General features: G+C 45.4%; 1 protein-coding gene across 1 annotated transcript in view; it reads right to left on the bottom strand.

Moving 5' to 3' along the window:
• The window catches only part of ABCA2 (ATP binding cassette subfamily A member 2), a 693,258-nt gene that overhangs the window by 193,327 nt on the left and 477,209 nt on the right, over window positions 1-22,722 (bottom strand). The window contains exons 24-27 of the mRNA XM_078642051.1: window positions 19,506-19,688; window positions 14,486-14,652; window positions 12,444-12,564; window positions 10,085-10,366 (exon numbers count right to left, since the gene is read on the bottom strand). Of these exons, the coding sequence (XP_078498177.1) occupies window positions 10,085-10,366; window positions 12,444-12,564; window positions 14,486-14,652; window positions 19,506-19,688 (753 nt within the window). The remainder of the gene's footprint in view (window positions 1-10,084; window positions 10,367-12,443; window positions 12,565-14,485; window positions 14,653-19,505; window positions 19,689-22,722) is intronic.

Raw genomic sequence — 22,722 nt, 5'->3', positions numbered from 1 at the left:
AGCGTCTCCGAGCGAGTGCCGCCTTGGAAATTCCAACGCGCAGAATTGATGACATTGCGCGTTCACTTCGGTGGCGAATAGATCTAACCAAGGCTCTCCCCATCGCTGAAAGAGGCCTTGCGCCACGTCCGAGTTCAGACGCCATTCGTGATCCATCATGCACCGACGGCTGAGCTCGTCCGCCCTGGCGTTCAGAGAACCTGCCAGGTGTTGAGCCACTAGGGTCACGCCCTGGCGTTCCAGCCATTGCCAAAGGCGAAGAGCCTCTTGACAAAGGGTCCACGACCCCACCCCGCCTTGTTTGTTGCAGTACCACATGTCGGTGGTGTTGTCCGTGAACACCTGCACTACACTCCCCCGGACAGAGGGGAGGAATGCCTTCAGTGCCAGACGAATCGCCCGGAGCTCCAACAGGTTGATGTGGAGCCGGGCCTCCGCCGGAGACCAGAGGCCCCTGATCTCCGCCTCTCCCATGTGGCCTCCCCAGCCTTGGAGGGACGCGTCCGTCACAACTACGTGCTCCGGTTGGGGAAGGGAGAGGGATCTGCCGCTGCCGTAAGCCACCACTGCAGCTGTCTCGCAGTGCCCTCCGAGATCAGGACGTGGTCGGATAGGTTGCCCTGATGCTGGGCCCACTGAAACTTCAGGTCCCACTGCAGAGCCCGCATCCGCCGCCTGGCGTGATGCACCAGTAGGATGCAGGAGGCCATCAGCTCCAGAAGCCGCAGCGTCAACCTGACCGAAACCCGGGATAACGGCTGAAAAGATGGGAATCAGAGCCTGAATATCCCGGACCTGCTGTTCGGGTGGATAAACCCGAAACCGCGCCGAGTCCAGAACCGCTCCGATGAAGAGGAGCTTCTGAGAGGGGCACAGGTGCGACTTCGGCACATTGATGGAGAACCCCAGCTGGTGCAGGAGGTCTGCCGTAGTCTGGAGGTGGCTGACGACTGTCTGGGGCGAGCCCGCCTTCAACAACCAGTCGTCGAGGTAGGGGAAGACTGAAACCCCTAACCTGCGCAGATGAGCTGAGACCACCGTCATCACCTTTGTGAACACCCGTGGGGCGCTGGTAAGGCCGAAGGGGAGCACGGTAAACTGAAAGTGCTTGTGGCCAACCATGAACCGCAGGTAGCGCCGGTGGGCAGGCAGGACAGGGATATGAAAATAAGCGTCCTGCAAGTCCAACGCTACCATCCAGTCTCCCGGGTCCAGGGTAGCTAGAACCTGAGCCAGTGTCAGCATCTTGAACTTCTCCTTCCGGAGGAAGCCGTTGACGTTCCTTAGGTCCAAGATAGGGCGTAGGCCCCCTTTGCCCTTCTTGGGTACCAGAAAGTAGTGGGAGTAGCAACCACACCCTACTTCTGGCCCAGGAACGCGCTCGATGGCCCCCTTGGCCAAGAGGGCCGTAACTTCCTCCTGCAGAAGTCGCAAATGATCCCCCGATACACGGTGGTTCTGCGGTGGCATGGCTGGAGGAGTCGCCTCAAAGGGGAGGGAGTAACCCCTTCGGACGATTTGCAGCACCCACCTGTCCGATGTGACAGTGCGCCAGTGGAGGTGGGGATGGCGAACCCTGCCCCCCACTGGCGTCACATGGGCCTGAAAGCACGGACTAGGAGGGTTTTGAGGCGGATGCAGCGGGGGAAGGTGTGGACTGACCTCGCCGTTGCCCCCGACCGCCCGGACGGCGGTTCCCACGGCCGCCACCGCGTTGGGTATTGCCCTGCGGAGCGTGGCTGGCGGCGCGTGTGGGCGCACCCCTTCCGTGGCCACGAAAGGAGTGAAAGGCAGCCGATTGCTGACGCGGGCCCGAGAGGCCCAAGGACTTGGCCGTAGCCCTGGAGTCCTTAAAGCGCTCAAGCGCATGGTCTGCCTTGTCGCCAAAGAGGCGACGGCCATCGAACGGCATGTCCATGAGTGTATTCTGGACATCTGCCGAAAAGTTGGCGGACCTCAGCCAGGCGCTCTACCTAGCGAGTCGGTGGTATCCAGCCCACACATGATGGAATACTTGGCTGCATCCCGGCCCTCCACAAGGGCTTGGCCGAGTTTGGCCCGTACCTCCAACGGACACTCTGGCAGCACCTCCGCGACCTTATCCCACACAGAGTGGGTGTAACATCCCAAGAGGCAGGCGGTGTTGGAAGACCGCAGGCCCAGACTAAGGGATGAGAAGATCTTCGTCCCATACTGGTCATACCTCTTGGATTCCCTGTCCGGCGGGGCCGACGGGAATATGGTCTGGGAATTGGAGGCCTGGATGACCAGGCTCTCGGGGGTAGGGTGGGTGGACAGGAAACATGGGTCGCCCGGGGCTGGGCGGTGGCGTATGGCCACGTTCCTATCTACGGGCGAACCCGTAGCGGGCTTGGACCAAGTGCCCAGAAGAACGTTGGTCAAGGCCTCATTAAAGGGCAGCAGAGGCTCGGCCAAGCTTGACTGCGGTTTAAGGACCTCAGTGAGGAGGTTAGTCCTCACGGCCGCGACGGGGAGCTCAAGGCCCAAGGCCTTGGCAGCCCTCATCAGCACCACACTATATGTTGCCCCCTCCTCCGAAGCCACGGTAGGAGGGGAGACAAAGCCAGTGTCCGGTAAAGTGTCCAGACCACTGGCATCCCCAAGGTCACCTGTCCAGTCCTCCTGAGACTGACACTCCCTGGTCAGAGGGTCCTCAGACCCCTCCCAGTCCTCTTCATCACCCATCTCCTGAAACTCAGGGTTCTCAACCAATCGGGCCTGTTCATAAAAGTGAAACTCACCAAACGACGTCTGGAGCAGCGCCCATCGGGGCCATCCCGGCGCCGGAACAGTAACGAAGGTGGAACCGGGGACGGCGCCGCCCTAAGACGGCGCCGGAGGCGACACCTGAGGGTCAGACGCCGGGGAGGTCGTAAGGTCCACCGGCGACGAACCAGATCCTGAAGGAGGTCCAGCGGCGTCCAGCGACGTCCAGCGCCCTAAGGCACTGGCGGCGCCGGAACAACTGAACCCCTCGGCGCCGGGCCCGAAGGCGCCGGCGGCGTCGGGATAACGGGAACATGCGGCGCCGGGCTTGAAGGCGTCGGCGGCGTCGGGGCCGAAGCACCCGACGGCGTCGGGGCAGATCCCCCCGACCCGCTAGGGGTCCCAGAGGGGTCCGCTGGGCCCGAAGGCGCCGCGGAGCCCGTCGGAGGATAGAGTTTCCTCATGGCCATAAGGAAGCGCTTAATCTCCTCCGGCGACGCGTTAAGCCCAGGGACTGTAGGGTATGGGGCTGGACGCGGCGCCTGCGACTCCGTCGGAGCCGCGTGGGTTGTGTCACCTGAACCCCCGGCCGCATCGCGTGAGCGTCGGGGGGTGTCCGAAGAGCGATGACGCCGCTTGGACTTCTTGTGCCTCTTACCTGACGACGACTTCGACCCGGAGGAGTGCGGCCTACTCTTGGAGCTGTGGTGGCTCAGAGCCCGCAACCTGTCCCTCGACCTCCCATGGGACCGAGACCTCTCGCGGCGCGGGACCGACTGCCGGAGTTCGATTCGCCTGAGGGACCGCTCCCACCTGGCTTTTGAAGAGAGGGCCCGGCAGTCGGAGCAGGCCTTGTCGTCGTGGTCGACGCCGAGACAAGATAATCACACGCGGTGAGGATCCGTGACCGACATCAGGCGGTCGCAATCATCGCAGTGCTTAAAGCCGGGCATCCCTACGGCACCGTCGGAGTCGAAAGACTTCGAGAACAATCAAAAGTGATCAAAAAAGTTAGTAAAAAAATGACTAGGGTTACTGCTTTTTCCAGATCTGCGCTTGCTGGCGCGGAAAAAAGAAGAACTGACGTCAGCACGCGGAGGCGGCGTCTAAGTACTCCGACGACGTCATCACAGCACCCACGACGCCGACGACGGACGCGGAGCCGCAGACGACGCCTACCGACGCGCAAGGGGAATGCTACGCAAAAATTTCCGGATCCAGTCTGACGCCTGGGGATATTCTAAGGTAAGGAATCTAATACTAACGTGTCTCTTTCAGATATGGACTGACACAGTGTCTAAAAATTAAAGCAACCCATATTAAGTACCAGAACATAAACTGAAGCAGCACACACATTAGGAATATGTTGCAAGTTTGCTTCATATTAGCTGCAGGGACCCACTACTAGATGGCAATACAAGACCCTTGTGACAAACTTAAAAATGAAAATATATTTAGGTGTTCTTTACTAACTGATAAAAACAGAATTTCTTGGAGTGACCTCCAAGTTGGAATTTAGATTGGAAAATGTGGCATTATTTTGTGATAGCCCCTGTTACAAATCAGACCATCAGTAAGGCTCCCCCGTCGGTAAATCTTAGGAAGATTTCTTGTATCGCTTGAAAGCCCAAATGCACAGGTGTAGGATACGAGGAGATGTGACTCAAGTCTCTTCCAAGTTAGTTTTCTTCTCTTAGAAGGTACTTGGATTGGTACTTGTAGCAAGATGGCCCAAAACCCCAGGCTCCTCCTTGGATAGCTAAAGGAAATGTGTCTGCCTTCTCAATTACTTACTACATTGTCTTGGTTCTGTCACTACTGAGTTACATCAGAGTGAAGCTAGACTAACACCTCATTTGGCGTACTTAACTTTTGCACTGGTTTAAGATGGTACAGAAGCAAGCAGCATGTACAGAAGTGGGACTCCTTGAAAAATGCATAAGCCCAAAGTTAAAACAGTTACAGTGGTTGCTTGTTAAATCATGTATCGTATTTAAATAACATGGTGCTTATCTGAAGTTCTTTTTATGGAAAAAACTTACTTACCTGAAGAAGAATATGTCCCAATTCCTGGAGGGACTCTTGCATACTTAAGATAAAAATTTAACAGCCCGGACCTTGTGCCAATGGTGTTTTTTTTGTTGTTTTTTTTTTACAGAGCCGCTGTGGCATGGAATAGTCTCCTGAAGATGATGGTGGCAGGGGGTGTATAACCCCTTACCCTTTCAGAAACACATTAAGGGTTGGCTGTTCGGCCCACTATCTTCCTTATATTTTCCGTTAAATGCTCGCTAAGTGGTTAGTTCTTTACAAATACACATGGATTGAAAGGGACTAGAATGATATAGTACAATAAGAGGTGCTTTTGGGACGTCTTTCATAGTGGCAAGAGAGTCATAAGGTGGATATCTGTCAGTAGAAAGTCTCCACATTTGGAGCAAATAAAGACCTGGCTGGAAAACAGGATTTCACTTGATTAGCTCCAGCAAACAGTAGGACCTTTCCCATCAATCCCTAGTGGAGAGTTGATCTAACTCTGTATATGTGAGAACAGAGTAGGATCAGCCAGCACAGGAATCTAGTAGGAGCCAAATTCACAATTAGCAGTATCTTACCCGAAGACTCCATGTATAATGCAAAATCCTATTTCGGGCTTCAAGATTTCTAAACGTACAGGACCCTCAGCAGAGGGTAGGATCTTACTCAATTATATCGTGAAACAACAAGTTAGTATTACAAAAGGCTTAGAGGACAGGCTCTGATGCTAAAGGAACTCAGCAGATGGATACGGCAGTAGCTCATTCCAATGGAATGATTCCATAGTAGCGTTGTAGATAGCAAGACCTCAGTTAGAAGCTCCATGCTATTTCACTAGGAGTACAGGACAGGTGCTCCCTCTCAGGAACTTAGTGGACCACAATTTTGCACTACTGAAGACTTCAATATACAGCAGAATCTTAATTCCTAAAGACCTGCTGGGATAGGAGAATTTAATGCATTGCATCAGAAGTGAAAATTTGGACTTCCTTTCATATAAGTACTGGATATTATTCTATGGAAGAAAATCGATCGAGATCACAACCCTAGTCTACAACTCCTGGGCAGCGAGCAGAACATTACACCATAAAATGAACAGGTGGTAGCATGCAACTACACATCCTTCTTCAAGCAGGATTGTCCCTATCCTATCCCATCTCAAAATTTCTATATTATATCGCGAACTTGAAGCCACAGGTTCTAGTTACCGTGCTCAGAAGCCCTCCATGGGGCTACGTTTTAGCCCCCTGATGCCATGGCTTTTATGCAGATTACCCCTGACCGAGTGAGCTCTGCTGGCGTGTCCCTATTACTATATTTTAGCTTGAGGTACCCTTTTTCCATCAGACTACCAACCGTACAACTTCTGCCACTGGCACCAAGACCCTTGCACCACAGTTCGGACCAATTCATCTCATATACACTCTTCAGGGGCTGAAACATGCAGGCCTAATACACATGGTGAATCAATTTCACCCTCTTTATTAAGTCCACCCTTGGTAAGAATAAACGCAACAAAATCTATGGCATACCTCCAGGTAATTTTATCCTTTCTCTTGTTTTTTTTGTTCTCCATTCTCCTTGTTGTCATAAGATGAGCTTAGTGTTTATCTGAACACCATTACATCATTTCAATCGGGAGCATACTCACTAGTGCCTAAGACAACTGGCACCGGCGTGGAACAGGCCCTATAATGAAGATAAATACCTCACGGTGGGGGGAGAGCTTAGCATCCTACAAATACCAACATTAACACAGCTATGATCCCGACTAGGCTAGAATGGTACATTTACCCTAGTGAAGGTTGTTTCCTTTGAGCACACTTTTCTCCATAGAGTGCTTCAGGAGCCTATGTGTAGGAACTGGGCTTGTACTCTGGGTTGCAAACCAAACTCTCCTGTTTAGTGATGAACCATGTCCTATCTCAAACATCCCATGATTCTTTTAAGGTGCTGCTGGGTGAGTTATTGGTTCCTGCAAGAAAAGACTGAAGTTCTGAAATTTGAACAAAAAAGTGAAGACCGAGATATGATCTTGCAGGGCATGAGCTCTTAAAAGCAAGCAGAGAGCAAACAAGGGTGGAATGGATGCAGTGATAGTCACAGAGCCCTTTAAATTGCTTGTAGGCTTTTCTTCTCAGTGGGCTCTTGCTTTTGAAACTCCTTGCTCAATTTGAGCAATGATCAGGGATTGCTTCATTCTGCAATCTTCCTTTATTTGCAGCAGTACTCTGACCTGGCCCTATATCAACAGCCTGTAATTGGTACCGCCACAGTCCTAACACCATACAGTAGCTTCTGAGCGGTTGTCCCTTTAACCAAAACGTCTATTTTACATGCTCTCGATTGGTTCCCAATGATCGGAAATAAGTGACGTTCTGATGAATTTCAAGCTGGCTCGAGAATGGTACTAATTATGATATAGGTTATAAAATGCCAGCCAATGTCTTGGCCTTGGCACTCCTGGACTTTTTGTCTGTTTTGGAGGTTGTTGATAATGAGGCACTTGTTTCATTTTTACTGGAAGTGGTGTGTGGCTTTCCTGATGGCTGTCCCAGTTCTTCCTGTTTGTAACATCTCAGATTTCTCTTTTTCCATTTGTTTTGACATTTTATCCTATTAAACGACAGTTGTCTGTCAGGGTGGCAGAGGTAATGTCCTCTGAAACCCTGATGGACGGTGTATCAACCCTCAAACTACAAAACCGGTCCTTGGTGTCTTCTGATTCTTCATTGAGAACGAGGTGTCATTGCAACAGTCTTCCAGCACTTGAGAACCATGCAGGGGTAGTGTGTGTAATCGTACATTTCTTGTAGAGCATATGGTAAGCACTGTGTCTTCCACATGTTTCTTCTACCTTTAAATTCTTTAACTTTTCCTCCTGTGTCTGATACCGGAGGTTTGTATAAGGTCCACCCACTGGTCCAGACTGGATTACAACAGGTGGCGGCACTACGGTTGACTATGGTCACTGGAGGCCCTTACACATCGAGCACCCACACTTGGGTTTGATCGGCAACACTTCACAATACAGGTTGCACTACAATCAATGCATTCCAGGGGACATGTACTTCTGCTCTGGCCTGGGGCATCATACCACACAGGGGCTACACCTTGGTATGGATATACGTATTACACAACAGGACTTCAGTGATGAGCACAACTGTAATGCACAGGACTTCTTTTGAGTGGGACTTTACTCTGCAGCACCTGGATCCACCATTAAATCTTACTCTACGATCCTTTTTGTCCACGATCAGTTCCAAAAATGTACTAAGTGAGCATACAATACTTTACGGCTTTTAATCTTTGTGGTAATACATGGGAGCAGGAAATCCCGTTTAAACACCCCATCTCTAATTTATTTATCACAAGCAAATTGTAAACGTAACTACTCAACTGTAATAACTTATTACAGCTGAATTTTGTAATCACAATGTCTGCTGTCAGCAACAGCAACCAGGATGAAAGGCGGGTCACCAAATTCAAGTCTCTGCATTGCTTACAATGCAATGCATGGAGGTGGGCCAAACTACTTTAGGAATAGTTTTAAAAAATATGAGCCATCCCGATATCTGCGCTCCTTCGGGGCAAACAATCTTACTATTTATTCTCAGGATCAAAAGGACCAACTGGGGAGGGAGAAGCTTTGTGCTTTGCACTGCCAGAATCTGGAATGATCTGCCCCCCAACATCAAAGCGATACCAAAGGGGATGATGGACGGAGTATTTGAGCAAATCAAACACTCACCCCCAGTCAACTGATCTGGGTTTAATCCATCATTATTCTTTATCTCGCTCCACCACCCCAAGTTCAGACATGGCCATATGCAAATCAGTCTGACCCTGTGCCTCATGGGAACAGTCCAGCCCGAACTGACAAGCCACGTCTTCCCTGGAACGGAAACAAGCATCCTGGGACCGGTTTCGGGTTCATAACCCTTATCAGTGAGGCTATCTTGAATCCAGTGGCAAAGTGAGCAAGGGACCCACGTCTGGGCATACCCTGCCAATTTAGGGCAAACAAAGCGATACCTTTGGTTTACCCAGAGGTAAACCAAGTATGCCCAGACGTGGGTCCCTTGCTCACTTTGCCACTGGATTCAAGATAGCCTGGCTGATGACGGCTGATTAGCCAAAAACCGGTCCCAGGATGCTTGCTTCCGGTCCAGGGAAGACCTGGCTTGGCAGTTCGGGCTGGACTGTTCCCATGAGGCACAGGGTCAGCCATGTCTGAACTGGGGTGGCGGAGTGAGCTAAAGAATGATGATGGATTAAACCCAGATCAGTTGACTGGGGGTGAGTGTTTACAATGTTCAACACTCCGTCCATCGTCCCTTTGGTTTTGCCCCAATATCAAAGCCATGCCTAGCTTATTAGCATTCAGAAAGACAGTTAAAAAATGCCTTTTTTTTTTTAATTGGTTCCCGAAACCTAGCCTACTTTTGTTGAGCTAGCACCAAGACACTTCCAGGTATTCCTGCGGTCAAACAGTTTCATTAACATAACATTTATAGCCACAGTTAAAGCAAGGAAATGGGAACTGGCTTTTCCTTCTTCAGATATGTTCTAAAATGAAAAAATGATCAGCAGAAAGAAGATATTTATGGCAACATGTTTTTGCATTGTATAGGTCATTGGAGGAAATAAGTTTCAACACAATCTGAGCCACAGCATTTTGTAATCCGAATTACATTAAACTGACTTCAATATATTTTTGGAAAAACAGCTTTTTGGTATGTTTCATTCCACAGTACATTTTCTACTTTTATTTTTTTGCTTGAAATGAGCTTGAATCGGCAAATCACCAATGATTTAAACCGTTTTGTGGGAACGGTGATGGTTTGACCATGTATTATAAGGAATGAACTACCCGCTGCCGTACATTATAAGGATATTGCAAGTCACCCCAGAGTTACATGACCTTATAAAGGAACTTGGCCAATGGCCAAGTGGAACTACTGTGCGGCTTGCAATGCCCTCCTCTGAGAGGAACAGGTTTTAGGTTTATTTCATTGCTTTATAACTCATTTTCAGACTTCCCAACAATCTTTCAGACACTGACCCAAAATTTCAACAAACAGAGAACATTATAAAACAAAACATCCAAAAGCTTATTCCTCACAACACAAAACAACAGGTTTAGATAAAGACAGCAAAGCAAGTAGGAGAATATATTGCAGAAAATTCTAAGGAACCTGTGCAGCCCAAAATCTAAAACACTAATTTGCAATTTGGCAAAGACAGAGGGGAAACAGTACCAAGCATCACATCATAGCAAAAACTAAAGGTTCTGCCTGGGCATGGCTGCATTACCAACCTTGCAAACTGAAGTTATCAGGGTCCTGCAGATTATCAAACAGGGGCGAATAGTCCCCAAAGAACTCGGAATAAGCCCCACCTTCATCGCCACGTACGGAGCCCAGCGAGGATGAGGAGCACGGTGAGGCCTGCACCAGCGGTGAACCATAGATTCGGTTACCCGTCTGCGACTTCTCCAAAGCAACTGCCGCCTCTTCTTGAAGAGTTGCCCCATTGGCATCGGGCTTGGGACACATCTGGGGAGCAAGATGGAAAGCATCCTTTTTGGACTCTTTAATATCTGCAATACAAACAGAAGGGTATTATTCTTTAGTTCAGCTTGATAAGTGTCATTTTCATTCGCATTGATATGTGAACAGTAGAAAGAATATATTTCAAAGCTTTTGTCCTGCTTTATTTGGACTTAATTTAGGTCGATTTTTAGTTCACTCAATTCTTATTTCATTTCCTACACTAGCCGGTGTGAACTTCCAAATTTTGGGGAAATTGTGGACAGGTGCACAACATTTTCAGTGTTTGGAGAACAAAGCTTGTCAAGTATCTTTTTTTCAAATAATTTTTCCAAATGTTCTGCGCAGGAGAGAAGCCATTGCAGGATAGTAGAGTTCTCCCTACTGATGCACCTTTCGGAGATCTGGGACTATGAAGTATGAAGTCTGGGGCAAGGCTTCCCTCTTAATACCCATAATATACGTACTACAAACATAATAGACAGACCATTGTCTATATGACGGGGTGACCCTCCCGCTCTGGACAATAAAAATATCCTGAATTTAAGAAGGGCCACCTATAATTAGCACAAGACTGGACAGGAGTCAGACCACTGCAGAACTTGTGAATGTTCACATGTTGCCAATGTTACTCTGTGACCGCATGCAAAAAAACACAACACTGCTTCCACTACCTGCAAGTGTCAAAACTAAAAGAAGCAAAATCAATCCATTCTCTTGAAGAAAGAAAAATGATAGATTGTAAAGAGCTTCATTGATGAACAGTTGTGCCCCGTTTTCTACTGATTGTTATATTTGTTACAAGTCAGCATTTTGTGGCACTAGTTTTGTGAATTCCATCACAATTATAGACTTAGCTCGGATTCTTCTCATTTGTTTACCCTCTTAAACAAGAGTTAATACAAGATTAGCATGCACCTCAACACATTCAGTAGTTATATATTTAACTTTTGTGACTAAGTAGTGTGAAAAACACCACCAGTGCATATATCCCAAAATCACCACACTCTTGAAAGAAGAGACTAACTAGAGAGAATCTGTGAATAATCTGTTCCCACTTGTGTAGCTTAAATGAGCAGGCCACCTACCCTGTGGGAGTGCTTAAGAGGTATTCCTGGGGGGTTGTGAGGTGCAGAAGAAGCTTCTTATGAAAATTGCATCTTAGAAAGATTTGGAAAATTAGGATCTTCCAAATTGTAACATGCTGTATGGCACATTTGAAGTTATGTGCTTTCCATAGTACCTTATTGAGTATCTTCACTCGACAGGGTATTCAATAAATAATACAGCCTGAAGCTCACAGATGTGATAGACGCCCTCCTTCTGAGCCATACAGTGTTTACTGTGTTTGCAAAAAATGTTTTTCTCTCAATGTCCTTTTGACATTCCCTTAATCATTATCCAAACTTAACTGTAATTTATTGTTCACAACTCAACAATGCACAGTGACCTGAAGCAGCTTTCAGTGGGGCTGATATTCATGGGGTTGATATTCATAACATCAAAAGGAGGCACAGATTAAACAATAAAATAAGTTTAAATGTGTTGCTTTCACCATAACATCTCATTTCTTTATTGTTGGATCTCCTCTTCAGTAAGGGTTATTTTAATTTGGACCACAAGCTGTGAAAATGGTTATCTACCACTAGATACATATTGGACAAAAGCCCTAACTTTTTGCAAGGTCTGAGGATAGCCAATCACTAAAACACCTATTTCTGTCCACTATCTCTGTAACTTTGTCTGGAGCCTTAGGTAGGGCATGTGCTGGCAGGACATAGATGGACCACAATATGAAGGGGGATGGGAGCACACTGCCTCACACCCCAGCACAGTTCGCCCCTTAGTATTGTGGTAAATGCAGTTTACAGTGATTGATTACTTGAATTTTAGCTGTAGTGGTTCACCAAAGTTGGTGCAGGTTAGTGCTGTAAATCTCTAGACACGTGTCTCTGCCACAATATGATCACCAACACGGGCCCTACCATTGCCTTCAAAACAAGGGATGTCCTTACCTCTGTTTTGCAAACACTGGACAGTGTCCATGATCCAGTTCAAGATAGTTAGACAGAGCATTTATCTCTCAAGAAAGAGAGCCATCTCAGCGTGATGTGAACTGTTTCTTACCTGCATCACTGTTTTCCAGGGATTGGTCCTCTTCTGAGACTTTAAGGAATACCTCCTCCAGCGTCGTGTCCATCAGGCCAAAGCTGGTGAGATGCAAGTCTGGCAGGTTCTGCTCCAGGTGCTGTAAAGGAAGCAAAGGGAAAAAGAACAATGAATGGAGGAGAAAAGGGGGACAATGATGAAGGCAAGCAACAGCATAACAGGAAAACATCCTGGAATTCTATCTGGTAGAGGAGGCTTGGAAGACTCGATTGCGTCTGGCAATGCCCGCTCTACTGAAAAGGAACTGTTGCATTTGTAAAGCACAAAGACAACCCTTTTAGGGTAGCAGTTATGCTCTATAAATAATAAAGCTAAGAGACGGACATCAGTTTTATGCTTTATAAAGTGACTGTATAAAACTATGGTATCTCACTCTAGGTGGCCCAATAGCTCAGAAGGATCAGTCTGTTGGCACTCGCACGAAAAAAATGTCAAAAGGAAAGTCTGAAATAAAATAAAATGTATTTTTACATTTATGAAGATCAGCTTTCAACACCCTGGGTCAACTGAGGCTGTAGCTCATTAGGTCGAATACACAATAAATCTTACTAATTTAAGGTGGGTGCTCAAGGTAGACATTTAGAAGGAGTGCCTTTCTTTTGCCACCAGTAACCTCTCCTTATCTTAGAAGTTCAGATTTCTTCAGGCCCACACAATACCTCGCCACCCACCAGCACCCACAGAATTACTAGCGTGCTTAAAGATTCTACATTTAATGCTCACCTACAATCACCTCCATGAGAGACTTATTCTCCCCTCCCTTGAGGGATATGGAACTCTCCTGCAAATAAGGACCTGGAAGGTTGTCTTTAGGGAATTTACAGCCCGATTTAGAGTTTGGCTGATATGGAAAATCTGCAAAAAAGCAGAGGATGTCCAGGGCATTCAATTTAGAGTGCATAGACACCCAGACAATGTAACTAAGAGGTACAAGACCTCTGTGATTTTTTTGGAGGCTTTCCCATGGCTGCCAAACTCTAAATAGGCCTCTGGTATTCTCCTGTATATGACACACAATTTATGTTTTATCTAATTAGCATAGTCTTCTCCAAAGCAAAATAACTCAGATCCAGAGTGTGTCTGCATATGTCACACTTCTAGAAAGACTTAGGTATGTAATGTTCTCTTTACTTTAAACGAACAGGACAGAAGACTGCAACAAGGAAACCTCAATAACGATTAAAGACAAACAGGATAGTTCAATACATCCGATTTCCAGGAGCTAAAAATTGATTATCATCAATTTGCCAATACGTTGTGCCTCCCAAATTCTGAGCGAACAATTCTAGTCAGTTGACGGTGCCATTACGTAGCAGTATATCCAAACTATGAAACAGACCTTTTCACTCTACATGAAAAGCTTACCCCAGACTGGACCTTACCATAGATATGCGTGACTGGCAAGCAAAAATAAAATATGTACTTTAAAGCAGTTAGCTTTTAAATGATGAAACTAAAGACAACTTTTCAAATCCTCAGCTTGAAAGCTTATCTATTGTGACTTTGTGCTGCGTGGGCTTTTCAGTTAGAGTGAACCCTTCTGCCAGCTCATGTCACACTAAAATGTGATTACTTTGGACTGAAATTTTTTATAGAATGGTTTTCATCCAGTTGCAAGTCCGAAGTTGGCATACCCTGTTTAGTAGCAACGAAAACAGGCATTCTTTCTAAGCAAAGCCATTCACTAGTCGTATATGGAAAACCAAGTCACAGTTTTGATTTTGGTTTCATACGTTTGTCCATGTTGTGGCTACTTCAATACACCAAAAAATATATTTGTGTCAACACTCTGTAGTTCATGCATGAATTTTCCAACCAATTGTACAACGTTGCACCTAGCTGGTGACCATACAGCGGCTCAAAGTGCAGAGATGACCTTAACTGACAGCATTTGACTCAACAGCAGCTCTCAGCAGCTGCAGCAGACACTTTCTACTGTTGATCGATCCTTTAGACATCTGGAGACAGACCCTGTAAAAGCATCATTTCTCCGGTGTTACCTGGAACAGCCTCTCGAAGCAGCCTTTCTTCACAGCCTCGCTGGGCAGGATGTAGGAAAGCTCTGTGTTGGTGTCAGAGATGAGAAGGCAGGCGGTCACAAAGTTCTTGATGAACTGGGAGACGCGTGACTCCGAACAGGAAGAGGGGCTGTTTGTCTGGCCTGAATCTACAATAAGAACGAAAGAACGTGCAGCAAACCAAAGGCATGCCAGACACTTGTATTCATACTGAAGCAGGGATCACAATACACACGGATTGCATTTCAGAAAGTAGCAAATATATCACAAGAACATGAAAACCACTGTGGTAAGGTAACACGGAGGTTCACAACCAATGAAAATCTCCACTTTGTACCTTTCTACTCTTACCCTCAGCAGAACTTGCGCCGTAAGTGATCAGGACTGCAACTCATGCGAAAGATCCCTAGAGCCTAAGGATCAAGGTTTTGGAATGTCTTGGAGCTTAAGACAGAGATTAGAACCAACTGCATGAGCATCAGGATACATGTAAATATACAACTTTTCTGGCTCACCTATAAGTGAAGTCGTCCTGCAAAGGTGTGGCAATGAAGAGTATAAAAATATCAGACTAGGCCTTTAGTAAGTCGTGGTTCAGGTGGTCGTTGTTCGTGAACAGTAGTGGTTAATGAGGTTGTGGTTCTGTTAAATGTCTTGGTTAAGGATTTGTTGTTTAATTCACTCATTGTAAGGATTCGTAGTTCAGGCTGTTTCCCGCTCTGAAGTACTGTTAGCTTACTTGTATTGTTTTACAAAACTCCACAAATAAATAATTGAGTCACTACTGGCTCCTAGGATGATGTGGTAGCTAAATGAAGTTAATTGCGCGTATGTCAGTGCGATGGCCCAGGATGATAAAACGGTCTACTACCTTGGTAAAGATATGTTCTGTTATGATACTTACCTTTACTTTGTCGAATCGGTTTACATTCGTTTTTTGGAGGGCACTATCTAGCTAGCTTGTGAAGAGGACTAATCCACTGAACATCCTATTGAAAACATATGCCTGTGCCGACCTACTTAACTAATATTCACTAGGTAAGTCGTAAATGACGACTGTCTCTGATTGGTGCAATCATGGGGATGGTGGCCTGCAAGGCTTAGAAAAAAAAGAAAATAGTTTTTAAAAAGCAGCACGAGGGAACTGGGCTGCTTTTGTAACAAAAAAAATATATATATATATATATGTTTTTTTTTTTTTTTTAAATGACCACTGCCTACTTCCCCAGATAGATGATTTTACCCCAATTCATAAAGGGTAAAAGGTCCAAAGTGGAACCCTTCCCTTTTGCCATTGGTTACCACCCCATCTTGGGAGTTGGCAACATTTGAGATGTTTGCAATATCAATTTCCAATTTGTAAAATACACCAATAACATCCTCAGAATTTCATTGGGAATCCCATTTTGGCATTCATAAAAGTTTACAGACTCCTAAAATTGGATTTGTACACAAGAAAATCCTATTTTGCAATCACCCAGAGTGTTTGTGCCGGGGAAAGAGGCAAGTACATCTAGCCCTTAATTACCTCTGTGAATCCTCACACAGAGCACCCCATCATAATACGTGTCATCCTGCTGACATTTGGAGGAGCAAAAGCTGCAGAGATGTTCACTTTCCCATATCAATTTTCAACATGTCTCCCTTGCTCTGTAGGGATTGTAATTATTGGTTTCTGATTTAGTAAGTATCCCTGGAGGTCTGATCTTGCGGTCCTGGACAAACTGTGGTTCATGAGTAGTACTCATGGTGAGAAATGCTGTAGCAACTGCTGCCCCTGAGCAAACAGCATGGGGCTTTGCAGTGAAATACCTAAATTACTAGGAACTAGATTGTTCTGTTACTCCATGCTGAGATAGTTAGAAGTTTTAAAAAGTTGGAGGCTCACCTGGTCTTCAGTATTGTTACAGGGAGCAAAACATCCGGGGACAAAGAGGGGCACTACCCACCACTGACTGCTGGAGTACACTTTGGCTCCATCCACTAGCTTCATGCTTTGTGTTCCATGCTCCAGTGGCATGGAACACAAAGCATGAAGCACATCGAGTGGGTTCACAGATCGTAAAGTCCACCAGGAGTACAATATTAGAAAGGAAGGCCAGATAAAAAATTCAGAGTGGCCAGGGTTTTCTATGCCATGCTTAGGATGTCTGCCCCTATGAATCTGCAGCAGGATGCAGCCACGTGTTGTGAATTTGTTAATACTGCTCTGTATTTTGTATCTATCCTTAGGAGATCCTGGGGATATACTGCTCTCACTAAAACTGGTGCAAGAAAAAGATCCTTAACTGTCTTTGTAGAGTTATCCAGAAAAGGTAAAACTACGGCACCAGATACCAGAAGCGGTGAAGTGTTTCAAGGAGACTACACTACTTATTGAGTTCTTCATGGGTCTGTCATTTAACACCATGATTGTATAGGTGTTTGAGCACTGCTGTGCCATACATTTACTCAAATGTTTGCAGACATTCTACAAACACTGCAGGCAAACTTCCTTTGCTATTTAGATCTACATGTCCTAGTGTGTGTACGCACACGTACACACACACACACACACACACACAGACACACACACACACACACTGAAGGGCTAAGGTGTATTTGAGGTCATAGGACTATACGTTCTCATCCCTCTGTAAGAAAGCTTTGTCATCTCCCAGTCCTATTATGCCTGAGGCCTAAGTATGAACGTCCAGGAAGCTGTATATAGTCAAATTTGCCTTTATCAGATGGTTGTAGTTGGGGAACTAAGAACAGGTCCAGAGATACTGATTTATATATTCAAAGTGTCCAAAGAAACACCTTACACGTACAGCTCCCCTTGTGTTGCTAACAGGCTTCAGCATTGGCATAACACAGCTGCTTGCAAGCAGAGACGAGCCCCCCACCTCAAACAGATCACCGCCACACTTTAAGATCAGCGCTGCATTGGACTATATACCCCTCTTTCTCTTTTCCTTCCCTCCTTTCACCCCTGATTTTCATGCTTTCCTATTATTATATTAACTTGTAGTTGTGTTGTATTATTATTTTATTATTCTATCTTTTCTAATTCTCTTTTATTCATAATATATTTTATTGACATCTCATTTCTCATTTCTCTTCATATAACTTCTATTGATACGCTTTGTTAGTTCTTATATCAAGTATTTTTCTATATTCTATTCAATACATTTTTCTTGATATATTTTACAATTTTCGACTTTCCAGAAGAATTACTCCAAGGACTGAGGAGATTTGTTATGGTACTATTTTCTATATTTGTAGTTATATATAATGCTTAATTTATATACTCAATTTATATATCTATTGAGTTAACATAGGATTCATTATTTAAGACTTTTATAATTCTTATATATGTTGCTTGCATTATTTAAATATTTAACGTCTCTCACACCATATTAATTCAACTGTATACCTTGCTATTTATCTTTATAGTTGTGTTATTTATTGGTGCTTAGTAATTGTCATATATGCCTTTTTTTTTCTTTTCTTTCCCATATATTTCGTATATTTATTCATATTCAAATTGTAAGTTATTATTAACTTTATTGTACTTATGATGTAATTTTCTCAAAATGTCAATAAAAAATTGTAACAAAAAAAGATCAGCGCTGACTTTCTGTGGTCTTCTGAGGAAGATTCGAAATAGTGGTTAGTGTGACGATTGCTTTAAGGCTGATAAGATGATTGATTGGTCAAAAACAGGAAGTATCAGATATTTATAATCTGTCTACCCATCCAGCCCTAGTTTCTAAATTTTACTTTAGATGTTCAAGAATTGTGAAATATAGTTCCTGGTTTGGTCAACACGCCTCCTGCATTAAGGTCTCTTCTGAGTCTTGAGGTGTCTAAACCAATGAAAAACCTTCCTGTACAAGTCCAATAACCAAAAACGTATTTTATCATGCTGTTTATAGTTTAAAAAGTGATTTTTAATGTTTTAATGTTAAGGATGTCGCTAGCCCACTTGTGACTAAATAAAACAAATTAAATTAAATAATGCTTCGATCAAGCAGGAAAAGCCACTCCCACGTGCCAAAGGATGATGCATTGTGCTTGAATGTCAAAAGTAGTCAGAGCTTTGTAACTTATCATTGAGCAGTCATCCAAAATCAAGACCTTGGGTACTGAAGCTCTTAGCTTTGTAGTTTGCAACTTTTATTTAAAATGTGTAATCCTTGAATTTGGGAGTTACTTGAAGTGGTATTTAGGTCAGTTATGGTGAATTAATACTATTAATAATAATTACAATGTGTTTTTAATAGAGTGATTCACACTGGGCATAGGAATCTAAATCTGTGTCAACACCCAGAGATTGCTTTTCCAATCTTTAAAACCATTCCAGGTTGAACCATGAAGTGGTAGAACTAGTGGTGACATTCACACTTACGACAGATTCTTGTTGCATAAATTCCTGCACTCAGCCTAGCAACTATCTGGAAAATAGAAATGCACGTGCTCTCTGCTTGGCGATGGTACAAAGCGTAGATAGAGATACACAACAGCAGCCTTCCAGGAAATTATCTAAACACTAAATACAAAGCTGTACCTTTCCAGGAAATTGTCTAAGCACTGAATAAGCATCTGCACATTGCCTGACAAAGGTCTGCATCACATGCCTGCTCTCTAGAACAGTTAATGTATACATGTACCATTCCCCAATGTCCGTATAACAAATGCAAACACGCTCACACTGTCTAATGTTAACCCCTTAAGTGCTGCCGTCGGCCGTTGGACGTCGCGAGCACTACCTTCGTAGTGCTGCGCACGTCCAATGGCCGACGCGGCCCCGCCTGTTTAGCAGAAGTGCCGCACTGCAGCGAAATCACAGCCACGGCAAACTGGTTAAGCTTGAGAGAGAATATACATCTTGTCCCTGTCAAAAAAACTAGTCTGGGCACCAGCAACCGACATTTTCTGCATCGGAATGAATGATCAAGTGTCTTCTGGTTGTTAGGCTAGATACACCTATTTTCTGGTCCAGACTGTAGAGACATACCTGAAACCTGCCTGGTGTCCGACTGCTTCTTGACAAGTGTGAGCTTGTAGCCATCCCCATATGTGCTCTTCAGGAACAGGGGTGAGCCACAGCACATCAGCTTTCCATGAGAGATGATGGCAATCCTGTCTCCCAGCAGGTCCGCCTCGTCCATGTGGTGAGTGGAGAGCAGGATGGTACGCCCTGTGGAGGGGGTATAAACAGTCATCTGTAATGTCACGGTCTTTCGTAGGTTTTGATAACACACCGAGTTCTCATATATAAATGATATCCCTCAGGTGGACCCACTGAAAAAAACTCATTGGATTCCCATACGCACAGAGGGAGGCATTATCAGTAGCTTCAGTAACAACCAACATACCCCAGGCATGGACAAACATTTACACAATGACGGTACTCCTGCAGAGACAAAATCACCATCTTGGGAGAAACTGGGTGCCACAGGAGTTGCTGCACCACTATGTGGTGGCACCAGCCAGAGAATGCCAAACTCTCTATTAATGTTTAATAATTACCAATATTTCCCTGTTTCTACTGAAAAATTCCTCAGTCAGTGTATTGGCATGTTAAGGGAGTGTAGTGATGTGGGAAAATCCTATCAACAATTCAGTACCCCTAAAAGTTGCTTCAGCAGAAAAATGAGTCGATGTGCTGGCCTATCAAAAGTGTGCACTAGAGAGGAGGCCGCTTCAGTATTATGGCATGTGCATTTCTAACCAAATTGGAATGAGGCACATTTTTTGAAAGGACAGTCCAGTTCTTCCTCCCAGAACACTAAACGTATGCTGAACTACTCCTGTACAGGAATAATATTTTGAAATATGGAATGGACAGTAATGAATTCTCTCTTTAAAAAGGATGCACTCTTTTTGCCCACTCAAGTGGCATGCTTTAACACAGGGGGCATTCTTTGCCACCAAAAAAGTTGCTTGGTGGGTTCATCCAAAGCACTTAGATAAATATGTACATTTATTTGCATATATTTTTAACAAACTTCGATGTTTATTTCCTGTACTGGTCTCCTACGTGTTGAAAAAGAATCCAGTGATTATACCATAGGGATTTAATGGTGTTGTAGTTCAGTACTACAAGATTAAAAGCTGTTGTGATGTAAATACACGGACTTATGGAAGTAACCTCATCTCTCTTCGCTGATACACATGTTTTTGCTGCAGCTTTCCTAGCCTAATGGTTGGTCAAAGGACTCATCAGGACACTTTTGGGTGCCTTACACTGTCCCGTGATAGGTAAATTGGGAGAAGAATACAGTATAACTGCATAAATAAGGCCCCTTCTTTGAATCATCTCCTACTTCTTGGAATAGGTAATTTCCTGGAGTCTGGGGGTGGATGGGTAGGCAATATTGCTCTTGAAAGAGTTGGAACTCTTTCTTGGGACCCTTCCTGTCCTTTGAGTAAGGAGAGTTCATGGCCATCCAAACACTGTGGAGGGAGGCGTGGGTCAAGAGTGCTTCTCTGAAGTGCTGTATCTTGGGGGCTTTATGGAGCTCGTCAAGGAGTATGCTAGGGTGGCTGTTATAGGGGAATAAAGTTAATTGTGGGGAGTTTAAAAGTGTCTGGTTGTTGGATCATAAGATGGCTTTGGAGCTCAGATGGGTAATGGTGTTCTTGTCATGATGTGGTGGTGGCTTCTCCACGAATGGCTTTGCAAGTGAGGTAAGATGAAGGTGGCTCGATGACTGGACTGGACTGGATTGTGAGGCAGAGCTTGTGTTGTAAATATGAGGTGATGTGGCTTATCACTTAGTATGAATGACGAACTACAATGATTTTAATTTATTTTGTAGGCAGGAATTAGTTTTTTAAAGTGGTGCTGCTAGATGCATTCTGCAATGGTCTAGGTTTCATGTGAATACTGAATGGGTCACTTTGGTCAGACCGTTTTTGGACTGGAATGGCTGAAGTGCATGTTGTAGTAGTTGGGTTGTCGAATATTACTTTAACCGTGCTCCTATGGGACGCAGGCTGAAGAAGAATTCTCCTTTAAGGGATAGTGTACAACTCTCTGCAGTGGGTTGGTCTTCTGAATCAAGTGATGGGTCTACTGCCTTGTTTTAGGGACGATCTGTAGTGAGTTTGCCGAGCGGTGTTTTGTGGTTCATTCAATTTCTTCTCAGGATGTCTCTTCAGATATCTTCATGTAACCATAAATGCATGAGTGGCTTTAGTCTGTAGAAAATAATTGGGGGGCACTACCAACCAGAATATAAGATCCTTAAGTATTTGCCCGGCGGTGTCGCCTCTTGAACCCACAAAGAAGTTAAACTATTGAAGAGGCAGGCGCTGGAGACTGGAAGGCAGGAAACAAGGTTTTTATTTTCTCCGGAGGAGAACACAACGAAACGGACAGAAGGTATCGTTCTGAGGTGCTCTAACTGCATTCCTGAGGCCTGGCCTCTTATACACATGTTTATCTGTTTATTGCATGTAACACATTCTCGTCGATACTTTGATGTACGGAAAGACATCCTCAGAATCCCCCCTTCCCAGCCCGTTCCCACGCAAGGTTACAGTGGGAGTCCCCGCCCCGTTCACAACAGGTGATGATCATCGCGCAGCTGGATATTCCGCCGATTCACGGAGTGTGTGGGGTTTGATCGGATCTCATAGGGCGGGGGGGGCTTTGATCAACCCGGGGATCCCTTGCTGGGGGGAAACTTTCTATTGCACGGGGAGGGGCAAAGAACAGTATCGGCAGAGCTGGGTGTCGGCCTGGGAACGAGGAAGACAAACGGGCACACGGGGAAAAGGGGTTTGCATCAAAGGGCCGGGGATCATAAATGGGAAGAAGGGAGGTGCCGCGCTGGGAACAGGACGAGGGCCTGGCGCAGAGCAGCGCTGAAGAGGGGTTTTATGATTCGCGGCAGGTGCAGGCAGGGGGGTTGTCAGTATGCGGGGGATGCCGGCGAAGCTAGGAGTGGGGGAGAGGCGCGCTGGCTCTCGGCGGGAGCAGGGAAGCCATGGTGTTCAAAATGGCGGCTGTTTTACGCGCACAAAAAGGTTAAGGAGAGCAAGAGGGCGCCGATAATGTTGACGGTCTCAGTCCAACTTTCAACAGTCCCCCCTTTTCAACATATCTAGCCACCTTGCTTTACTCAATGTCAATTTTCATCAAATTCCTAACTTCGGTATCATACAATGCTCTCATATGTTCGCTTCCAATGTCCACAGTTTTGGAAAAAATGCAACTCGCACAT

The sequence above is a fragment of the Lissotriton helveticus genome, chromosome 5_1, assembly GCF_964261635.1.
Source record: "Lissotriton helveticus chromosome 5_1, aLisHel1.1, whole genome shotgun sequence".
NCBI classification, from domain to species: Eukaryota; Metazoa; Chordata; class Amphibia; order Caudata; family Salamandridae; genus Lissotriton; species Lissotriton helveticus.
This window is presented reverse-complemented; position numbering and strand designations above follow the sequence as displayed.